Genomic DNA, 19423 nt, shown 5'->3' with positions numbered 1-19423 from the left:
AGCGGCGGCGGGGATTAGGACCCCAGCTCAGCCCGTGTGGAGCTGCTGCTGCTGCTGTCACGCGCATCGCCGCCCCTCGCCATCGCCGCAAACTCTCCCCCTCGCCGACACACAGTACCACCCTCCTGCCGGCGTCGACAGACGGATCCGATGGGGGCTATTGGAGATACGGAGAAGCAGGAGACGTACCTATGGAGGTACTTTGGACGTAACCGCCAGGTCTGCTGGATGGGTGCTCGTGTGCTGTACTCCTAACAGGACGACGCTATTACGGAGGATTCGTTTGGGTGCGTGTGAGTTGTGTGTATTGGGTGGGGACCGTGGAGTTTGTGGGAAGTGGGAGGTTGGGGGGAGAGAGCTGGACGATCTGACGTATGTCGGGTGAGGAGATGTGGAGTGCGTGAGGTTGGTTGCCGCACGGCTCAGACGCTGGAACTTTGGGCTTAGCGTGGATATTGAAAGGTGGAGTTACTCGGAATCACAGGCGATGACTCTGCTGAATGCAGCGCCGCTCACGCTCTATCCCGAAACAAACCGCAGACAAACAAACAAACAAACAAATGGAACGGAAGGCGCTGGAAGGCGGCGATGGCAAGGAAAGGAGCCGCAGCAGACGTCTAGTGAGCAAGCGAGCGGACGGGGCGTGCGGGAGGCTGGAACATTAATGATTAATGTGCGGGACGAGATCTACTCTAAAGTGGAGGGGAAGCAATCGCTTGCTCGATGCGTCGCTGGGCTGCAGGATGGGCCCGCCATTCGACGCCGGCCTCCAATCAAACGTGTGCGCCCATCTTAATCGAAGCTCCATGTGCCGCTCTTGGCTGCTTGACGTATCTGGATTCTAGAGTAGAGTGGAGTTCATGGCAGCTATCAGGGGAATAGAGTGATTTCGGTACAGACCGATATCGCATGGTTTCACCTTTCAGCCTCCGCTCTCCCCTCCGTGGTCAACCATGGCTCTGAAGAGTCATGTCGACCCACCCCCCAACGCTTTGGTTGCGCATGCGTGAGACGGCGATGTCACAAATCGTGATCGTAGCCGAACACACAGAGACATACCTCAAACACGACGGGTTACACCCTTTATGTAGTACTATCGTCGCGAGTTGCCTCAAGTTATCTACACACTGTTCTGATGATTTCCCAGGCACGTCAACCGATGCACCGGAGTCGAGACATTCGTTCCCCCACGGCCTGCGCAAGCCAGAAGACCAAAACAGTGAGCCCAACTCAGCTCATACGGTACTCCTGTGTACCATTCCCGACCATACACAGTAGCACGGATGATTACGTAACCACCCGCCTCCCGATCCAACCGGGCCGACTCCATAACCGAGTGCCACCCGATGACCCACCATCGTTACCCTGCAGTGCATCCCGCAAAAAACGACACCTCCGGTCAACGCATCCCACCCACCACCCACTTACCACGCCCACCATGCCCGTCGGAACCAAAGCCGTCTACCTGTACTTCTCCGTCCCTCCCCCCCCCCGCTCCCCCTCCTCCCTACTAACCCCACCTCCCATTAGCCCGAATTTCACGATCTCGCTCGTGCGAACCCCGCACCTGCCCGCGAACTTCGCGCAATTCGTCGTTCCGCTGAACATCAACAAGCTGGACCTTCGGGACTACCTCAAGAACGTGTACGATGTTGACGTTTACAACGTGCGCTCGTTCATCGTGCAGCAGAAGCTGCAGCGGACGCGGCCGGAGCGCCCCGAGGCTGTCGATTACTGGCGCCCAAGGGCTGTCAAGAAGATGACCGTCGAGCTCGTAAAGCCGTTTGTCTACCCCGCGGAGCCGGAGGATTTGAGTCCGTATGTTACACCTGAACCTGGATGGGGGAGAGGGGGGGATGGGGATGGGGATGGGGGACGGGGGATGGGCGCTGATACGTGTGCGACGACAGCTGGGATAATGAGCTCTGGAAGGCACTCGAGAAACAGCGCGATATCAGCCAGAAGACGCTGGGGCCGTATGCGTACAAGGAGCCGAATCCCGACCGGAGCCGGCTCAAGGCGCTCGCCTCCGAGGTGCTCAGCGAAAAGTCGACTACTACCACGACCGAGGTCGAGAAGGAGATCAGTGTGCGGTGAAGACGGGGATGGGGGCGGAGGAGGACGGAAAATTGAACACGGAAGCGCAGGCGGAGGGGATTTACAGGGACTGAATTTGTGCGGGAGTTCGGGCTGGGCTGGGGAGGCATGTAGCATCATCATCTTGTACAATTACCACCATACAACACACACATACGGCTCGGCCGATAGGGAGTCTACGCGGCTCACGCATAAGTTACACCGTCGCTTTGCCCTGATCACTGGCTGATATGAAGACAACCCGTGAAAAACAACGCCCGAGGAAGTCTCGCGTACATATCACCGATCCTTCGCCGATTTGTTATGGATATTCATGAAGCATCACTCGAAGTCACATTTCCACCATGTAGTCCATCCGGTATGGAAGGGGTGACACGACAGGCGTAGAGGATGAGGGGGAGGATGGCGCTGCGGTTGAGGAGCAGGGGGAAGGGGGTCACCCCCACTATTCCTCCGCAAAATGCACACCCCTCCTTCCTTCCTGGCATCTGCCGATGAAGAGGCAGGGGCGATGCGGACTTTGGAGGTGTGAGCTGCGGAGCGGACCCTTTCTTTTCTCATGCATGTAGCTTTGTTTCCTTGGTATGCTCCGGGATAGATTAGAGGAGAGTAGAACACATGCAGGGTATTTTTGGTCAAACCAGGGCGGAGGGGGGCAGGGTGAAGGGCAGGGTGAAGCCACGACGGACTGCCTGGCAAAAGTCGGGTCGGACAGTGGATGAGGAAACGGAGTGAGTGCAAAAGTGGAGTACTGATTATCATGATCTACTGGTAAGTTAGTACTTGGGTAGTAGGTCGCAAGCAATCGCTCATCAAACCCTATAAAACTATGGGGGGTGGGTGGGGGACGAGACTACTACGGTATGTGTCCGTCGTTATGACCAAACAGTGAACACCATCAGCAAATAGAACAGAACGATGAACCTCAAGCCATGAACCGGATGGATAACAAGACGACGAGCCAGCACTACTATAACCAACCAACTCGCCAGCAGAAAGGGCGCAAGCATCCTGTAATCCAACAAGTCCAGCAAGCCGCCTTTCCCCCGTGGATACTGGTAGCAGTCCCCAAAGCACGTTGATACAGCTTTCTCCGCCAGGTTAGCATCTGCTTCCGTGGTCCAACGGTAGGATAATTGCCTTCCAAGCAATTGGCTCGGGTTCGACTCCCGACGGATGCATTCACTCGCGCAACATTTATTTTGCCCCATCGCTGACATCACTCCCTTCTTTTTCATTTCCCCATCCCTTCATCCCGCTAGCCACCTACCGTAGAGCCCACCTGCATGGGGAGCGCATGAGCGCAGCGTCCGTCCCTGCTGCCCTGTTGCGGGGTACAGGTTGCTCTTACATAACTTTCGTCACGATATTGCGGGGAACACCCTGGCCATGCATGCATATCGTAACATTCGTTTCGGCAGAGCACAAAGTTCAAAGTTTTCCAGTCAAATACAATCCATTTCACATAATTCCCTCCCTTATACTATAAAAATCCCCACCATTAAACGCCGTGATCATACACTACAGTGTATGTAAAAAGCAAAAGCAAAAGTAACAGTCCAAGTGAAAGGAGAAAAAGGAAAAAAAACAACCAGCAAACGAAACGTCTATAGACAAAGACAAAGTTTTGCCCGCATTTCAAACGTTACACCTCAAGAAGCAAAGGGAAAACATATATGCAAATGCTATGCACACCAGGATGAAGCCGGAAGCACAAGCCCCAGACACCACAAACGACACACCACACACCGCTCCGCTCTATACGACCAACTCGACCACATCGGATGGGGTAGAAGAGCCCGAGGATGTCTCATCGGAGCTTAGCTCGATGGCGGCGTCGACGGCCTGGACAATATCGGCGACTAGGTCGTCGGTGTCCTCGATGCCCACACTCAGGCGGATCAGGTCGTCAAAGATACCAGTAGCCTCGCGGGACTCTCGAGGGATACCGGCGTGCGTCATCGCCGCAGGGACTTCGCAAAGACTCTCGACACCACCCAAGCTCTCGGCCAGGGTGAAGATCTTGGTCATTTGGCAGAAGCGCTCGGCGGCGTGGCGGCCACCCTTGATGCGGAAGCTGAGCATACCACCGCCCATACCCTTGCGGTGCTGCTTGACGGCGATCTTGCGCTGGGGGTGCGAGCTCAGGCCTGGGTAGTTGACGGACTGAACGTTGGGGGATGCTTGGAGCGCCGCGGCAATGGCGGTTGCACTCTCGTTCGCAGCACGGGCGCGCAGGTGCAAGGTCTTGAGACCGCGGTGGGCGAGCCAGCAGTCGAAGGGGGAAGGGACTGCACCGATGGCGTTCTGGAGGAAGCTCATGCGCTCGTTGATTTCAGCCGAGTTGAATGCGGTGACACCCATCAGAACATCCTATACCGGTTCCGTCAGTAAACACGAAGCATATCGTCGATTAAGGTTCGAAGCTTACACTGTGTCCGTTGATGTACTTGGTGACCGAGTGGAGCACCACATCAGCACCGTGGTCCAACGGATTCTGCACGTAAGGGCTCAGGAAGGTGTTGTCGACGACCACGTAAACACCGTACTCGTGCGCGACCTCGGCCACGGCCTGGATGTCGACCAGAGTGAGTGTGGGGTTACTCGGCGTCTCGATCCAGACCAGCTTCGTGTCTGGGTTCTCCTCGAGCAGCCGTCTCACATCGACCTCGATCAAGCCGGTAAACGAGACTCGGATGCCGTGCGTGTGTGCGATCTTGGTAAAGTAACGATGGGTGCCACCGTACAGATCCGCGATCGAGATCACATGCGAGCCGGAAGCGAGGGCTTGGAGCGTGATGGCCATAGCGGCAAGGCCCGAAGAGAAGGCGAGAGCATAGTGGGCGTTCTCAAGGGCAGCAACGGCATGTTCGAAGTTGTTACGGTTGGGGTTCGAGCTGCGGGTGTACTCATATTCACCGATCGGACGACCCAGGGATGTCTGGGCGAAGGTGGTGGACAGCGAGATCTGTGGGGCTGAGCATTAGTTTTTATTTTTCCGTGTGGTGAAACAAATATCGATCGTGCAGCGGCGGCGGCAAGGGATCTGGGTATCTTACAGGCTCGATCACAGCACCGGTGACAGGGTCGTGAGGGGCACCGGCTTGTACGGCACGAGTTCCAAATCCACGAACGTCCTTCTGGAAGCGGGGCTCGGTCTCGGAGGGGGGAGTGATAGGCAGGACAGTCATTTCGAGCTGTATAGTACGAGTAAAAGCTTGTTGTTGGTTGGTGGGGGTGATTTGTCGGAGTGGTGGAGCTGGCAGAGGCAGATGGTTGTATGCTCGAGCTCAGTGGGGGTGGTAACGAGTAGAAGATGAGGAATTATTTTCTAGCGAGGAGCAGTGGGCGGGACTCGCAGATACTTGTACTTCCGAGTTTATGTGAGCACGGAGTTGAAGGGGGGGTGGAGGTAAATGTGGAGGTGGAGGTGGTGGTGGGCAGCAGGAGTGGGTGGTGGTGGGCAGCAGGAGTGGGTGGTGGTGGGCAGCAGGAGTGGGTGGTGGCGGTTGAGTGCGGGTTGAATTTTATGGTGGTGGGGTTGCCGGTAGCGCTTCCGACTCCGTTCGGAGGTCCTTTCGTTTGTTCGCAGGGCTGAGGATCAGCTGGCAGCTCTAGAATAGTCGAATAATATTGTGCAAGGTCTCTTTCGTTCTCGTTGTTCCTCTTCTACTTGGATACGCTTCCGATGGCACTGGAAAGGGTAAAGGCAGATGGGAGATGCGCGGGTGCTACTCTAGCTTGCCTGCGGGAAGCCGGTGCGGTGGTAGTGGTGGTGGTGGCAGCGGTGGCGGTGGTGGCAGCGGTGGCGGTGGTGGCAGCGGTGGCGGTGGTGGCAGTGGTGGCGAACTACTGATCTGGGGAAGCTATATACCGGGGACGGGAGGGTTTGGCGGGCTTCGGAGCGGGCTTCGGCGGGCGACGGCGATGAGGCAGATGAGATGCGAATGGATGGGAACAGAGCAGACGAGAGAGAGGCCTTCAATCCGGTCCTTCTCGATCGGCCTTCTTAAACCCCCTTCTTAAACCCCAATGAGCCCCCTCGCCCCCCCCCCCCCCCGCCCCCTCGTGAAAATCCCACGCAAGCAGTATTCACAATTTCATACTCGAGATGTCGCCATCGACTTACAAATACATCATCCCATCCATCCATGGGCCATCCATCATGCTGCCACCTTCCTTCCTCCTACCTTCCTTCCGTCGGGGCTTCCTGCCCACATTGATTTTTTTGCCTGCTTGCTTGCTTATTCAACACATCGCTTGGCAATCATAATCCAGTCGCCTGTGTGTGGTGTGTGTGGTGTGAGCAAGTGAGCAGGAAGTCCCCAAGAAGTAAGCAAGCATGCTCGGTGACGTCCGGCTCCGGGCCTGAATAATAATAATACCGATGATAAATGGCGAATTCGAGGCAAACAAAGAGTTCCACACACCCACCCACCCATTCGCCGCCCCACCCTCACACACACATACCACACACCAGGCAAATCATTCCCTCGGCGGCTGAGGAATCAACGCAATACGCGCACACATCCATCCACACATCCATCCATCGTCTTGCTTCTTCCAGTGTCCTCCCTCCCCTCCGCAGCTCCGCTCCGCACAGCTGCCCCACGCTGTGCGCTCTCTCCGTCCGTATGCAGGTCCATCCGTTCCCGTAGTAGAGCACTATATAGTAGGTTACGTTACATGCATGGCCATCCGCCGACTGCTTCTGCGGCCAATCACTCTGTCCCGTAGATTTGTCGTTGATCCCTTCTCCGCTGAAGATTCGCCTTCCTACATACCGTACATACCCCCCTCCCCTCCCGCCCCCATGTGGAACTGGAACTGTCTCTCCTCCTCCTCTGCCAATACATTCGAAAGCACGATGCTCTACTCTACTCTATCTACATACATGTGGGGTACATACGGTACTCTAGAGTACTCTACCTAACCGGATGCCCGCCCCGAAAAGAACGAAAGAAAGCCAGCAAGCAAGCAAGCAAAATAACAACAATAATCCTCCACACTGCACACTGCACAGTGCAGTGCAGTGCAGTACCGCGCTTGCTCGCTCGCCGGATACTGCTCCACTGGGATGGGATGGGAAGGGATGGGATGGACGGCGGAGTACCGGTACTAGCCTACTTCTACATACCGCACGCCGCACGCCGCACGCCGCACGGGGGCCATTCCTCACTGCATACACATATGATACATCTGTACTGTAGATTCATACATGAGTGCGCCCGGCTGGCTGGACTGGACGGACGGCCAGCGCATATCGTCGGCATACATGTACTGTACGTACACCACACTTACACCACACTTACATTACATCCACTACGTATGGTACACTACGTACACTGTGTACGGTACATTTCAACCTTGACGGCATGTTTGACATTGCTCATGATCAACCGACCGACCGGCGAGTTTATTCCCACATTTTGACAGTCGTGGATCCAGAGTGCGGGACATCCTAACCTTCCCGGCTCGACGGGCTCTGTCGAGTCCACGACTCCATGTATGCTACCTACCATCCGTCACGAGGGATTACGCACCCTAGGCGATCAATCGATTCTTTCCAAACGAGCCGAGCCGAGTCGAGAGAGACAGTGGAGATGGTATTTGATATGTAACACAAAGGAGCGTCCGAACAGAAGGGAAGGGAAGGGAAGCAAGCAACACCACACAGAAAGGAGAACGAATGGGGAATCAAAGGAGAGAAATAGTAGAGATAAAAAACAAACAAACGAAAAAAAGAAGAAAAAAGAAGAAAAAAGAAGAAGAAAAACCGCGCAATTGAAAAAAACGCGAATGCTCGCAGGAGAAGGATCGCCAAAGAAAAGGATATACCTAAAAAATCGAAACAGAATTTACACAACAAAAGTTCCCCCCATATATACACACATACATTGCAAACAAGACTACCCCTCTCCTCCCCCGCCTCAATCCTCCGATTCCTTTTCACTCACGTAACCCAAGTCTTCTGAAGAATCGTAGCAGACCTCCCACTTGAGGATGTCGCGGTAATCCCTCACGGTTGGATGATCGCGCACAAAGTACGCAACCACGGCGCCGCCGAGACTCATAGCCGCCATGGTCCCCCACAGGCCGTAATTAGTGGTCTGAATGCTCAACTCGTCGCTGAGCGAGAACGCAACTCCCGTGCCCGCGACCGCCAGACTGCGGAATACGCTGGCGCACTGCATGAATCCCATGATGGTCGCCAGGCTGTAGGAGTCTGGCGAGGCGCTGGTCACGAGCACGAGCACGAGTGTCTGCGCGAACTTAGTGACTAGGGTTTTGGCGAATACGGAAGTGGCAGACGCGACGATGATTCCCGCTTGCGATCCTTGTGCCAGCTTCGAGAGCAGGGGCGTCAGGATGTAGATGACCGGGAAGACCCAGCTGCAGAGACGGAACAACTGCAGGAGCCCCAGTCGTTGCACCGACCTCTCAAAGAACTTGAGGATCACAACACCGGCCGCGATGCTGGAAAAGAGAACCACCAGCGAAATGAACGCACATGGCAATCCGAGACCGCCGTGCTTGATCGAAGAGTTACCCAGAAGTGGCAGCAGCTGATCGAAAGACGCAGAGTGCACCGAGAGAAACGAGTACGATGCAACGATGAGCATCAAGCTGGGTGCACGGATAATATCCGATAGACGGATTGGCTGAATCGTATCGTTGGATTCGGTAATCCTGGTGGTGGTGCTGGTGGTGCTGGTGTTCTTGTTGGTGTGTTGGCCGAGGAATGCGTCCTGCTCGCCGAATTCATCAGAGGATTCGCTGCCCCTGCGGCGGCCAAACGTGAAGATTTGCTTTTCCTCGTCAAGATCGCTTTCCGAAGCTCGCGGGAGTGTCTATACATCGCTTAGCATGACCGCTCGGGGGATAACCTTATCGAAGGAGACTGCTGCAGTACATACCTCCTTCAGAAGCACCAGGTTGACCAGGAATAGCACGAGCATCAGACCGGCACATGCCAGCTGGGAGCTCAGAATCGGGAATCTCTGCCAGAATGCGCTGTCTCCGGCTCTATGCGCAAGGGCCGCCTGTAGGAGCGGGCCAATGACTCCGCCGGTGGATATCAATGGGAATCTGGAGAAGTTGCGCGCTTTGGCACGGGACGAGACGCTGACATCTCCAACCATGGTGCCTGCATGATTGTTAACCACACCGTTCACCCGAAAGAGGGAAATATCAACCACATACTCATGGCAACCCGAATAGACGTGCTCATAACACCGGCAAATGCGCGAATCAGCGCACACGTAAAGATGCCGTCACTGAATCCCATGCTACACCGCGATCACCACAATGTGAGCACATGCCGAGAAAAAGAAGAAAAAACAACCGGGCGAATCATCGCAAGAGGAATGATGATGATGATAAAGGTGGTGGTGGTCCTTACGCTACGCAGGACATCGAGAGTCCGAGCATGCCAATCAGCGCTATCGGTTTGCGACCTCGTCGATCGCCAATCCGTCCCCAGAAGAGACCTGCATAATCGTCGTCAGTCGAAGCGGCCCCAACCAATTCAAGCAAGCCGAATACGTACCGGCTAGCGAGCCGAAGGCGAAGATGGCCTCGACCAGTCCCGTATAGTATGCCGAATTGACACTTCCGCACTTCTCGCTCCTCAGCAGCACGTACAGCTGAGGCTGTAAACTGGCCGCCACGATGCTGTGTTCAGGGTGTTGTCAGTTTTTGGTTCGTGCATCCGATTTCAAGCGCGAGAACCCGGGGAGTGTGCAGTGGAGCATATGGTGGTGGTGGTGGTGGTGGTGGTGGTGTTGTGCAAGGCAATGCGAAGAGACAGTGTGGGACGTACGCTTCTGCGAGCTGGAGCGAGTAGATGAGGGCCAGCTGTTTCGTCGACACGTTTGATCCTTCCTCGTCTGCCAACGGCGTCACCCTTCCTTTCTCCTCCTCCTCCTCATCGTCCTCGTACTCGTCGTCGTATCCCCCCTCCCACGAAGACCTCAGAGCCTGCTCTCCTGAGTCCTCATCCACCACCACCACCGCATGTGCACCGAGCGATCGCGTGTTGCAAAGCGTCAAAACCGACATAAGGACTGTGTTATTGTATGTATGTATAGAACCCCGACTCCGAGAATGCGACCGGCGCAACTGATTTTTGAAATGAGAGAAAGAAGGACTGTGATATTTGTTGTAAGGAGTGTTATAGTTTTAAATGAGTGTGTTGAGAGAGCGAGTCCAATCAAGAGATCATATTGCTGTATTGGTGTAGTACGTCGATCCTCGTCGTTGGAGTAGGTAACTATCCCTCGGTGGGGGGGTTGTTGAAATGAGCGTTGTGTATCGAAGTCGGTTTGGTCGAACGGTGTCCGTAACCAGAGGCGTAGCAGGATTCTTGGGGCAGGGAGGAGGAGGCAAACTGGCGGCCAAAAAGCACAACAGGGCTACGGTTGGCTGGACGCCTTGAGCCATTGGCCAGGGGTGCAGGGAAGCTCAGGGGGGGAATCCTGAAGGGCGTCTGCTATCTGGCGGCACTGCTAGGTACAGTTACTATCAAATCTACGTTAGTTAGAGTAGCATCACCAGTCCTGCCAGGGCGTTTCGCCTGCAGAGTAACCACAGAACCGATATGTACCGTACACACATATGTACAGTAACATGCCTTACATAGTACCTGGTCAACCACGTCGCGGCGTTTCTGACTCGACGGGAGACGAAACGTTGCGTGATGATGCTACCGGTACTCCAAACCCCTGATGACGCGCACATGAGGGGTGCCGTTGCCTGGGACGAACCGATATTGCACGGTGGCAAGTATACATAGTACCAAGTATACCTATCCGCAAGTCTTCTACATATTCTTCCATCCGAACCACGGTATCCCATCGTCGAAAGTCAATGCTGCTCCGAACCGAGAACTTACCAACAACCTTCCCCCGACCACAACGCCCGTTCCAACTTGCGACAACAAGAATTCGGCCATATCCCACGCAACAGTCCCCACGTCTCGACGGACATCCGAACACCATACACAGGTACCAGTACATTCCGCAAGCAATCCAGAAACGCCGAGTAGTGATGTATGACGGAGCCGGCGCCGGGTCGGGCCGGGGGGGTTCGACTCTCGAGATTGAACCCCCACTCTATCGCCGACAGAAGACTGGTGATCCGAGCACTCTGCTCGGTAACTGCTCTATGTAGCAACTTATTGGATTCCAATATGCGTTCGGCTATATGGGTAGCCGAGTTTGGGCCCGGGTTTGGACGTCGAGCGAGAGCTGCTACGGTAAATACGTGCCTAGGTAGGTAGATGCTGCGGTGATGGGATGGGAACGCCGGCTGAAGACTGAAGGGTTGATGGCCGGTGACATTCGTAGGTAGGGATGGATGGAGGGCCTGCCAGGTGCCCATAGTTCGATTAAAAGGAACAGTCCTCGTCCTCCGTCTCCCCTTCCCCCTCATCCTCCGATTCCCTGCTCCTCACCCCTCCACGTTAGCTACCGTACCCCGACTAACTAACAAACATCCTTCCCCATCCACCCATCGCCAATCCACACAAACAAAACAAAACACACACAACCAGCTCAGCCTCCATCCATCCTCCATCCATCGTCTCTCCGGAGTCCCGAGGCCCCTCGGAGGTGAACTTCCCGACACTACCTATAGCAACGCCTTGGTATTGGATGGTATTGGATGGTATTGGTTGGTTAACCACGACAACCGCCGCCACCGTGTGCCAAGTGCAGAAGCCGCTCGGATGCATACTTATGTATGGCGCCAGGACGAAGGAAATTGCTGATCTCGATGTCTCCACAATCGACTAACTACAGTGCTGGGTGGGTACATGTAGGTGGGTGATTACAGTCTTATAGAGCAGCCACCGGTTTGGAGCCAGACCATATGACCAGTTGACCAGTTGACCATGTGGGACGCCGTGGTTGTGGGCTTTACGACGGACAGATAGTTAGTCGGTCGTACGATTGAAGCCCTCCGTCTTCACCCAATTTGGAGTATGTGTGTATAAGTGACATACATAAGAGGTTATCGCAGCAGCAGCCATCACCTCCACGAGTGACGAGTCTGAACCCTCCCTTTCCCCCCTCCCCCTCCTCCGCCTGCTCCGACCATCCGTGATCATCACCGACCCGCCAACCCGCGCCCAACCCGCGCCCAATCGGAGGTCTCGATCGGAGGTCTCAACACGGATCTCAACACGGATCTCAACACGACGCAAATCACGACATCGATCTATCATCTTGCTCGGACATCACACTGTACTGTATATAGTAGAGTACCGGTAGCAGATCATGACATTCGGCGTAGTACCGTAGCAGATCATGCCTTGGGCGTTGTGGTGGTTCACTCGGTCTTAGACTCTCAGCCCGACCGCCCGCCCGCCGCCGCAGCCTCCATCCGGAGTATGTACCAGTAGAGTACGGTACCTACTACAGAGCAGGAGCAGGAGCAGTTAGTCTCGGTGCTATGGTAGGGATCCACATGCTACCCCCGAGCCTAACTAGTACATAACCACTCGATGTGACCCAGAAGTGAAAAAGTGAGAAACAAAGTGTGGAACAAAGTGTGAAAGCAGAAGTGATATTCCAAAACTAAAACCAAAAAGTGCGGGTGCGCGGGTGCGAGTGGGTGCGAGTGGGGACAGGACCCTGGGGAGTGGAGAAAGAAGGACCCTGTGGCTTGCAACTCCACTGGGCCCTGGGGATCGTATTCAGGATAGCTCTAGGTACTAGTTGAGTGCGGTAGGTGTGCAAACGGCAAGCCAAACGTGGATGGTAATGGTGATGGCCCCGACGACAGACATGGTTGATGGGTGCAAGTCCTTACTGCCGTACCTATCATATATAGCGTTGACTCGACCTGTCTGCCTGTCGATCACACCGCCGACACCGCCCCACGTGGGAGATGTCAACGATTCTTCGAACCCGAGCTCTTTTCACGGTAAATAGAGTAACATGTACCGACTGCGATGTACCGAGCATGACAATGCCGAGTATGATAACTGTGAAGCACCAACGTCCGAGATATTTGTCCATTTATGTATGTACATACAACACAACCTCCCGAGCTCGGGACCATCCATCCAAAAGAACTCAACTCCCCTTTCCCTTTCCCTTTCCCCCACAACCCACACAACCGATAGAATAGAATAGAATAGAATACCTAACCCCCATCCGCATCCGATACCAGTACCATCCCGCCAGCCCACCCACCTTCCCCCAACACATATGAAAATCTGCCTAAGAAAACAAAAAGAATCGAAAAATAAAAACAACCTGAAGAAGGACCGACCGGAAAAGCGCCGTAATTTTGTGTTTACGAACCCGGAAACAAAAGATAAGGAAAGCAAAGCAAAGGAAAGGCGGAATACGTAGAGTAATACGCAAAAGAGTGGAATGTGCTAAGCAAGGCATGCATGCAACCGACCGAACGCGCAATGAGTGACGTGTGGCAGTGACATCTTCTGTAGGAGAGATGATGATGATTTCCGAGAGAATATGGAATGGCAGGTAGGTAAAAGTTAAAAAGAAAGTACTTATGAGAAGGGGAAGGAAGGAACACAAAAAAAAAAGACCAAAAACATCAAGATTCAACGCTGTACTCCCGCTCCGAAAACCCCCAGATGACCAACCATGTAAAATTGAAGATGAAGATGAAGATGAACGGATAGGAAACAAAAAAAAAACAGAGAATAGCAAATTACGCTCCCCCGTGTGCTGCCCATTACAAGGCTGGGAAAAAAAAACGGCGAGACGAAACTGGAAGAAAATATTTTGTCGTCGTCAATGCCTCTTCACCTTCCGCCAGAGCCGTTTGAGGCCTGATGCCGACTCTTTGTCGATGGCATCCCAATCGACGTTGCATTGCTCGCCCTCCGGGGGAAGTTCCTCCAATGCCAGGGCGCCGTCCCTGCTCGCGTGGCGGCCATCGTCATCCCTCAGGTCTTTCCGCGTGAGCGTCATTTTCAAGGTCATCTCGCGATTCCCCGGGCTAGTGTGCGGGTAATGATCCAAAATCACGGGAATGAGTGCCCTGCAGGAATTCGAACCACTGCTTCGCATTCGCATCGGTGACTCGGGAACCGTGTCGGCTACCTCAGCCACCTCCTCCGCATCCTCCCCCTCCTCCTCCTCGTCGTCGTCGGTAAGCTCCGCAGCGTCCTCGGACTCGGCGAAGAAATCGTCGACGATTAATGGGTCCTCCGAATCTTCGGGTGGTACTCTTCGGATGGTGGGCATGCCTGGGTGCAGTTTGAAGAAGTTATGCGCGTCGGTCTGAGATGGAAATCCAAATTCGATGGCCTCATCGAATTTTTGGGGTGAAGCGAGATATACTCGTAGTTTAAGTCGTGCCTCGGGGTCTTGATAGTAGGTGGCCTCGGAATCGCACGAGAACGCCGAAGAAGGCGGCGCGCCAGAAGACTTCGGGGTGGAAGCAGCACGCCGACTCAGGCACGGTCGGCTTAAGCTTGTCGCGGTCGCGGTGGAGGACGAGCTATTGGTTCTCTTGGAGGACAGCGACAGAGTGCGCCGTTTCCGGTTCCTCGGTGGCGGCGCCGAATGCACCTCGCGTTCTTGGAACGGCTGAAGGCGCAGGTCTAAGTCACCGTCCTCCTCCATCCACCGGAACGACATTCGCATCTCTTCCCTAGCCCTTATCACGTCCGACTCGAATGAAGGCCGGTACAGTGAGCCTATATCGGATGTCGTCGATATGCTATCCATGCTCTTTGGCCGGCAATTCATTCTGTATAGGGTCTCGTCTGCGGCATCCACAATGATACTCTCGCACTTGGTTGCCAGTAATATGCGCTCTTCCCTCGAGAAGTGCTTCTTTCGGATGTTCTCCGGTAGTTCCAAAAACCATTGGGCGTCGCTCTGAGAGAGCACGAACGCGTCCGCCGCGTTGCGATGTTTCCGGAACTGATTGCGCGAGCTATCGGTGGATGGCCTACTTCGCATCCTGGAGCCCATAAGCCTCCCACTAGCACTGCTCAGGTTTCGTAGATGCCCGCTTGACTTCGGTGGGGCGGCCGAGTGTTGTGCAAATCGTAATCTTTCCAGCGAGGAGAAATACTGAAGCAAGAAAAACGAACGAAAAAGTCAGTAAAACAGTCCCATGCATGCGAAGCGAGGGATATCCAAAGCTTCTAGGGATGTCTCAGTCCGCATCTCTCTCGCGATCGCGAAACTAACCTTTCTTTTTACCGCGGGAGGCAGACTGTCAAAGTCAGTGCAGTCCATCAATGGGCTCGCTGCTGTTTTCATGGCGCTACGGACGCTGTCGTTGCGGCTGGAACCCGTACCGGTAAAGCAGTTGACCTTCATGTACCCAGTACAAAGGGATTCGGTCGAGGAATTGACGACTCCGTACAGGGACTGTCGCTGTATCTCGATGTTCTGCGACGAAGAATCTGCTGTTGTTGGATTTTCGGGGGCATGTCCCCGGGACGATCCGCGTGTTTTCGGGGTGGGAATTGTCGTAGCAGGCATTGCGCGGATTTATACGCTGGGCGTTTAACAGCTTGGTGTTGTGGGAGGTGCGGAGGTGTGGAATGAACGATGGTGGACGACCAATGACGAGCGCGAGAAGGCAGTCCCAGCGACCCAATCCCAGAGACCGAAGTTGAGGCCGTATCGGTGCAATCGGCGCTTCGTGGCCCAATGATTGGGGCGTGGTGGTGATGAGCAATGTCGTAGGCTCTGACGTGAAACAACACACGCACACGCACACACATACACACACACACACACACACAATTCGAGTTTGGCCGTTTGGGATCGAGGTGATGCGGTGATATGGAGGTGCGGTGGTTGCGGAGGTGCGGTGGTGCCAAAGGGTGGTGGTAGTAGTGGTGGTGGTGGGCGGGATTCTGGGGGAGGAGGAGGAGGGAGGGAGGGAGGGAATCGATAGGATATGTATCTACCTAGCATGCGGATGGTGTATGCTCCAGATGTGTACTAGATACTCTATACTGTACGTTCGCGCCGGTGACCAGCCAACCTACCGTATGTGGGTGCCACAGATCCCACTATCTCACAAAATGATGCTCTTCGCAGTGACGCAAACTGCTTAGAGCAATTTCCAAGGGGCTTGTGTGTGGAGAACTTGTGGGGGCGACATGAGCCTACATCGCTACGTGTGGGTAGACGTGAGGTGAGGTGGTGGAAGCGGAGATGAAGCACCAGGCAGGCACGGCCAGAATGCGAGGACAAACGTCCGGTTGACTGGCCATGGGCCCCAGGCCTTTGACCACGCGAGGCTCGCGATGCCAGTTGTTCGGTTTCGTCTCGGCCACCACCACCGACCGACACATTTTCTTGTTTCTTTCTTTTGTTTCTGTTGTTTCCTTTGTTTCTTTCGCTCTTTTGTTCTGTTGTTCTGTCGTTCTTTTCCTTTTCCTTTCCATTTTCCTTTTCTCCACTGCGCTTTCCTCCATGCCGCCGTGGCCGTTGGTTATTGACGGGCGTGTTCTCGAGAGCCTGCCCGGCGGGTACGAGTACTTACTTGGTACGGTCGGCTTCGCGCGCTGTTGGAAGTTCTCCTGACGAACTGCAAGGGGCAGAACTGTCGAGAAGCTGCAGTGCAGCAGTGGAGCCAACGAGGATGCTGTCGTAGGGTTTCCTGAAGCCGGGCAGGGGTTCCCGCTGTTGGTGAGACACCAGTCTCTATCGAGGCTCTGTCGAGGCTCTGCAGCTTCTTTCGAGCTCCCTCAACCTGCCCGCAAGCAGAAGTCACACACTCACGGTCCCGCTCCGACGATGAGGATTTGCTCCCCGTCTATATAGTATGCGTATGCGCACTCCTTCCGTCGACCGTCAACCACGGTACCACATACCTGCTTCCCTCATCCAGCTCGGTTTCGGCCGCGGGAAACAGTCCGTGGTCCAGAGCGCTGCCACTCGCCAGCCAAACACACACACACCCTGTCGTCCCGGATCTCTTCCATCTCGACCGACCGTCGTCCAGCTGCACCACCTTCTCTTCTTGCGCGTCGTGCCAGACCAGTGATGCCGCCAACGGCGCTTTCGCAGATTGGTGGTCGATGTTGCAGAGAAGCGAGAATTAACCGATATTGCAACCCTTCGTGGATTCGGGTCTTAATCTCGTTCGTGGCCGGGGACTTACAGCGTGGGAAAAGAGAGAGAGAGAGAGAGAGAGAGAGAGAGAGAGAGAGAGAAAGAAAGAGAGAATTGTGGTCGTCCTGTGGGCTAGACGTTCACGTATCTACCGGTATTCTGCTACTGGATGCTGATTCTCCAGCCAGTAACTAGTGCTTGTTGGTTGCCGTACATGTATCAGGCTATCGGCACGACGAAAGATTTTGTTGGCACGGTAGGTGGCCTCTCACTCGGCAATGGAGGGGCGGAAGCACGCCGACGCGGCAGAGCAGCTTGGTGCCATCGGATTGCCCAGGCCTGGATGGAACCAGTTAGTCAGATGTCGTGAGCCATGGCGCCGTGACGGGAGCCTACCAACAAAGCGGTCTCCATAGTGCTATAGGAACCCCCATCGTTATGTTCTGCAAACAGAGCGTTCGCATTCGAGTTCGGGCCCACATGGAATACCGGGACTTAACCCACCGTTGCCCTTCCGAATTCCGGAGCTCCAACCAAACCACAGTGCGGCTTTTCGACAGCCACCCGCGCACTGAAGACACCTTGAGTCGGCAATTCCGCGTTTCTTCGTCGCGTCCTCGTTAGTCGTAGCTGCTGTAGTCACTGCGCTATAGGTCGTATATAGTACTCCCCTTGCGTTGCCCGAGTATAACTAGTACGTGCTTCCTTGAGGCTTTCTTCCTCGTATGCTTACCGGTTTTGCCTTTCCTATTGTTTCTCATGAAAGTCCAGGATGAACGCAGAACCCGCAACAAGAATATCTCCATCCCAGCTTCCCCTAATGTTTCTGCCCGCCTGTCCGTCCGTCCGTATGCCCGACTGCATGTTTGGAACGAGAAGCCTACGTCGCTCCCGACTTCGGTCGTTGCGGTTCAAACAAAGATGACGGCATCCAATGCTCGAAGCTTCTCCCCGCAGGCAGGGCCGCAGGGGATGTGCTTGACAACAACTGCATCATCGTTGCAGGGTTTTGGGGGATCGGGGGGATGCTGGATAGTAGATACCTACCTACCGTTGCGTCCAACCTGGTCCAAACACAGGGAGGAGGGGTGTGGATCGGATCGGGGATGGAGAGCTGCCTGCTGGCCGCTGGAAGCTTTCTGCACACAGCATTATCTAGGTTTTCCATTCCATACCCACGGATGCGTGCTCCTGCACTAAGGGCGTTTGCGAAGAGCGCAGTTCGATCGAATGCTTGGTGTTGCCATCCGCTGGTGGTCACTGGACCCCCCGTTCGCACCGATGAACTCCCTGGATAGGTACGGTATGTATCTCTGTATGTCTGTATGTAGATGTCGGTGTGGAGAGCATCTCATGTTTGTCCTTGGGATGAGAGGCCGCTCGTTATCCAATGTATGTGTGTATGTAGTAAGCGATAGGTAGCCTGGGTAGTTATCCGCGATCACGGCGAGTTCAGCGGGATGATCCAGAGCCCCCCATTCATCATGAAACTCGAGGCTTTTTGGCCGGGGTTCGCGTTCGATCATGTCTCTGACTCTCTGCTGCTGCGGTGTAAACAAAAACTGTTGACGATTAGCGTGGTACCTATCATGGAGAAGAAGATTGTCGCAGCTCAAACACACACACAAACCCGTGTCTTCGCACTTATGCAGGAGCTGTAGGAAGAAGTACCTCATCGCGAAGATGCCTCGAGTAGAGAGTCGCCACCGCTGAAGGAGTTGCGGGGAAGCATGTAGAAGGAAAAAAAGAAGCGAACGAGTGGCAACCCTACTTTATCTCTCTACTTAAGCAACGGTCACCCTCCTGGTCCACGGGCCACCATATAGAAACCATCTTGTCCTTGTGTGGATGAAAACGACAGGGACGGGGAGAGGGCGGGGGGCGGGAAGGGCTTGAAGCTGTTGCCGTCTCCACAATAAATAATAGAGTACGTTGGGGAAGGCTTTGTTTCGAGTAGCGATTACGTCCCATGACAAACAAGCATGGCGGATCTCACACGGATGCCCCTGCAAACACCGTCCACATCATACTTATCACTCGACACGCATAAGCCCCCTTCGGATACTGAGAGTCTGGGACCACTCCCTTACTTCAGGCAGCTCGAGCCTTGCAATCAAGCGGAACATAATCATATCCTACATACATCCCTCCTTACTTTTCCTCCCGGATGTACGTACTGGTACCAGCAAATCTACTCTGTGGGTACGGTAGTTCGAGTCTCGACATCCGAAGTACCTAACCCACCACGTCATTGATATTCT

General features: G+C 54.6%; 4 protein-coding genes and 1 non-coding gene across 5 annotated transcripts; 2 read left to right on the top strand and 3 right to left on the bottom strand.

Moving 5' to 3' along the window:
• Nucleotides 1–1438: 1438 nt before the first annotated feature.
• On the top strand, nucleotides 1439–2097 carry BZA05DRAFT_446527 (uncharacterized protein; the record flags this gene model as incomplete). The annotated part of the gene is made up of 3 exons (XM_051487083.1): nucleotides 1439–1467; nucleotides 1531–1818; nucleotides 1911–2097. The coding sequence occupies 3 exons, from the start codon at nucleotides 1439–1441 to the stop codon at nucleotides 2095–2097; spliced, it is 504 nt and encodes a 167-aa protein (XP_051337674.1).
• A 1110-nt stretch (nucleotides 2098–3207) lies between these two features.
• On the top strand, nucleotides 3208–3278 carry BZA05DRAFT_t231. Its single transcript has one exon. It is a non-coding gene; the product is annotated as a tRNA-Gly (tRNA).
• Nucleotides 3279–3720: 442 nt separating this feature from the next.
• Nucleotides 3721–5552, bottom strand: BZA05DRAFT_92412 (Cys/Met metabolism PLP-dependent enzyme-domain-containing protein). The gene is made up of 3 exons (XM_051488803.1): nucleotides 5157–5552; nucleotides 4529–5065; nucleotides 3721–4470 (listed from the first exon to the last, which is right to left on the bottom strand). Exons 1-3 carry the CDS (start codon nucleotides 5286–5288, stop codon nucleotides 3856–3858), a joined length of 1284 nt encoding a protein of 427 aa, XP_051337673.1. The 5' UTR covers nucleotides 5289–5552; the 3' UTR covers nucleotides 3721–3855.
• Nucleotides 5553–7778: 2226 nt separating this feature from the next.
• BZA05DRAFT_92356 (major facilitator superfamily domain-containing protein) lies at nucleotides 7779–10381 on the bottom strand. Its single transcript, XM_051488802.1, has 6 exons — nucleotides 9920–10381; nucleotides 9647–9771; nucleotides 9500–9587; nucleotides 9301–9386; nucleotides 9015–9244; nucleotides 7779–8948 (listed from the first exon to the last, which is right to left on the bottom strand). The coding sequence occupies exons 1-6, from the start codon at nucleotides 10156–10158 to the stop codon at nucleotides 8028–8030; spliced, it is 1689 nt and encodes a 562-aa protein (XP_051337672.1). The 5' UTR covers nucleotides 10159–10381; the 3' UTR covers nucleotides 7779–8027.
• Nucleotides 10382–13865: 3484 nt separating this feature from the next.
• On the bottom strand, nucleotides 13866–15575 carry BZA05DRAFT_340193 (uncharacterized protein; the record flags this gene model as incomplete). The annotated part of the gene is made up of 3 exons (XM_051480961.1): nucleotides 13866–14210; nucleotides 14271–15158; nucleotides 15279–15575. The coding sequence occupies 3 exons, from the start codon at nucleotides 15573–15575 to the stop codon at nucleotides 13866–13868; spliced, it is 1530 nt and encodes a 509-aa protein (XP_051337671.1).
• Nucleotides 15576–19423: the final 3848 nt, after the last annotated feature.

The sequence above is a fragment of the Tricharina praecox genome (genome assembly GCF_024521635.1).
Source record: "Tricharina praecox strain CBS 144465 chromosome Unknown BZA05scaffold_19, whole genome shotgun sequence".
Taxonomy (NCBI): Eukaryota; Fungi; Ascomycota; class Pezizomycetes; order Pezizales; family Pyronemataceae; genus Tricharina; species Tricharina praecox.
This window is presented reverse-complemented; position numbering and strand designations above follow the sequence as displayed.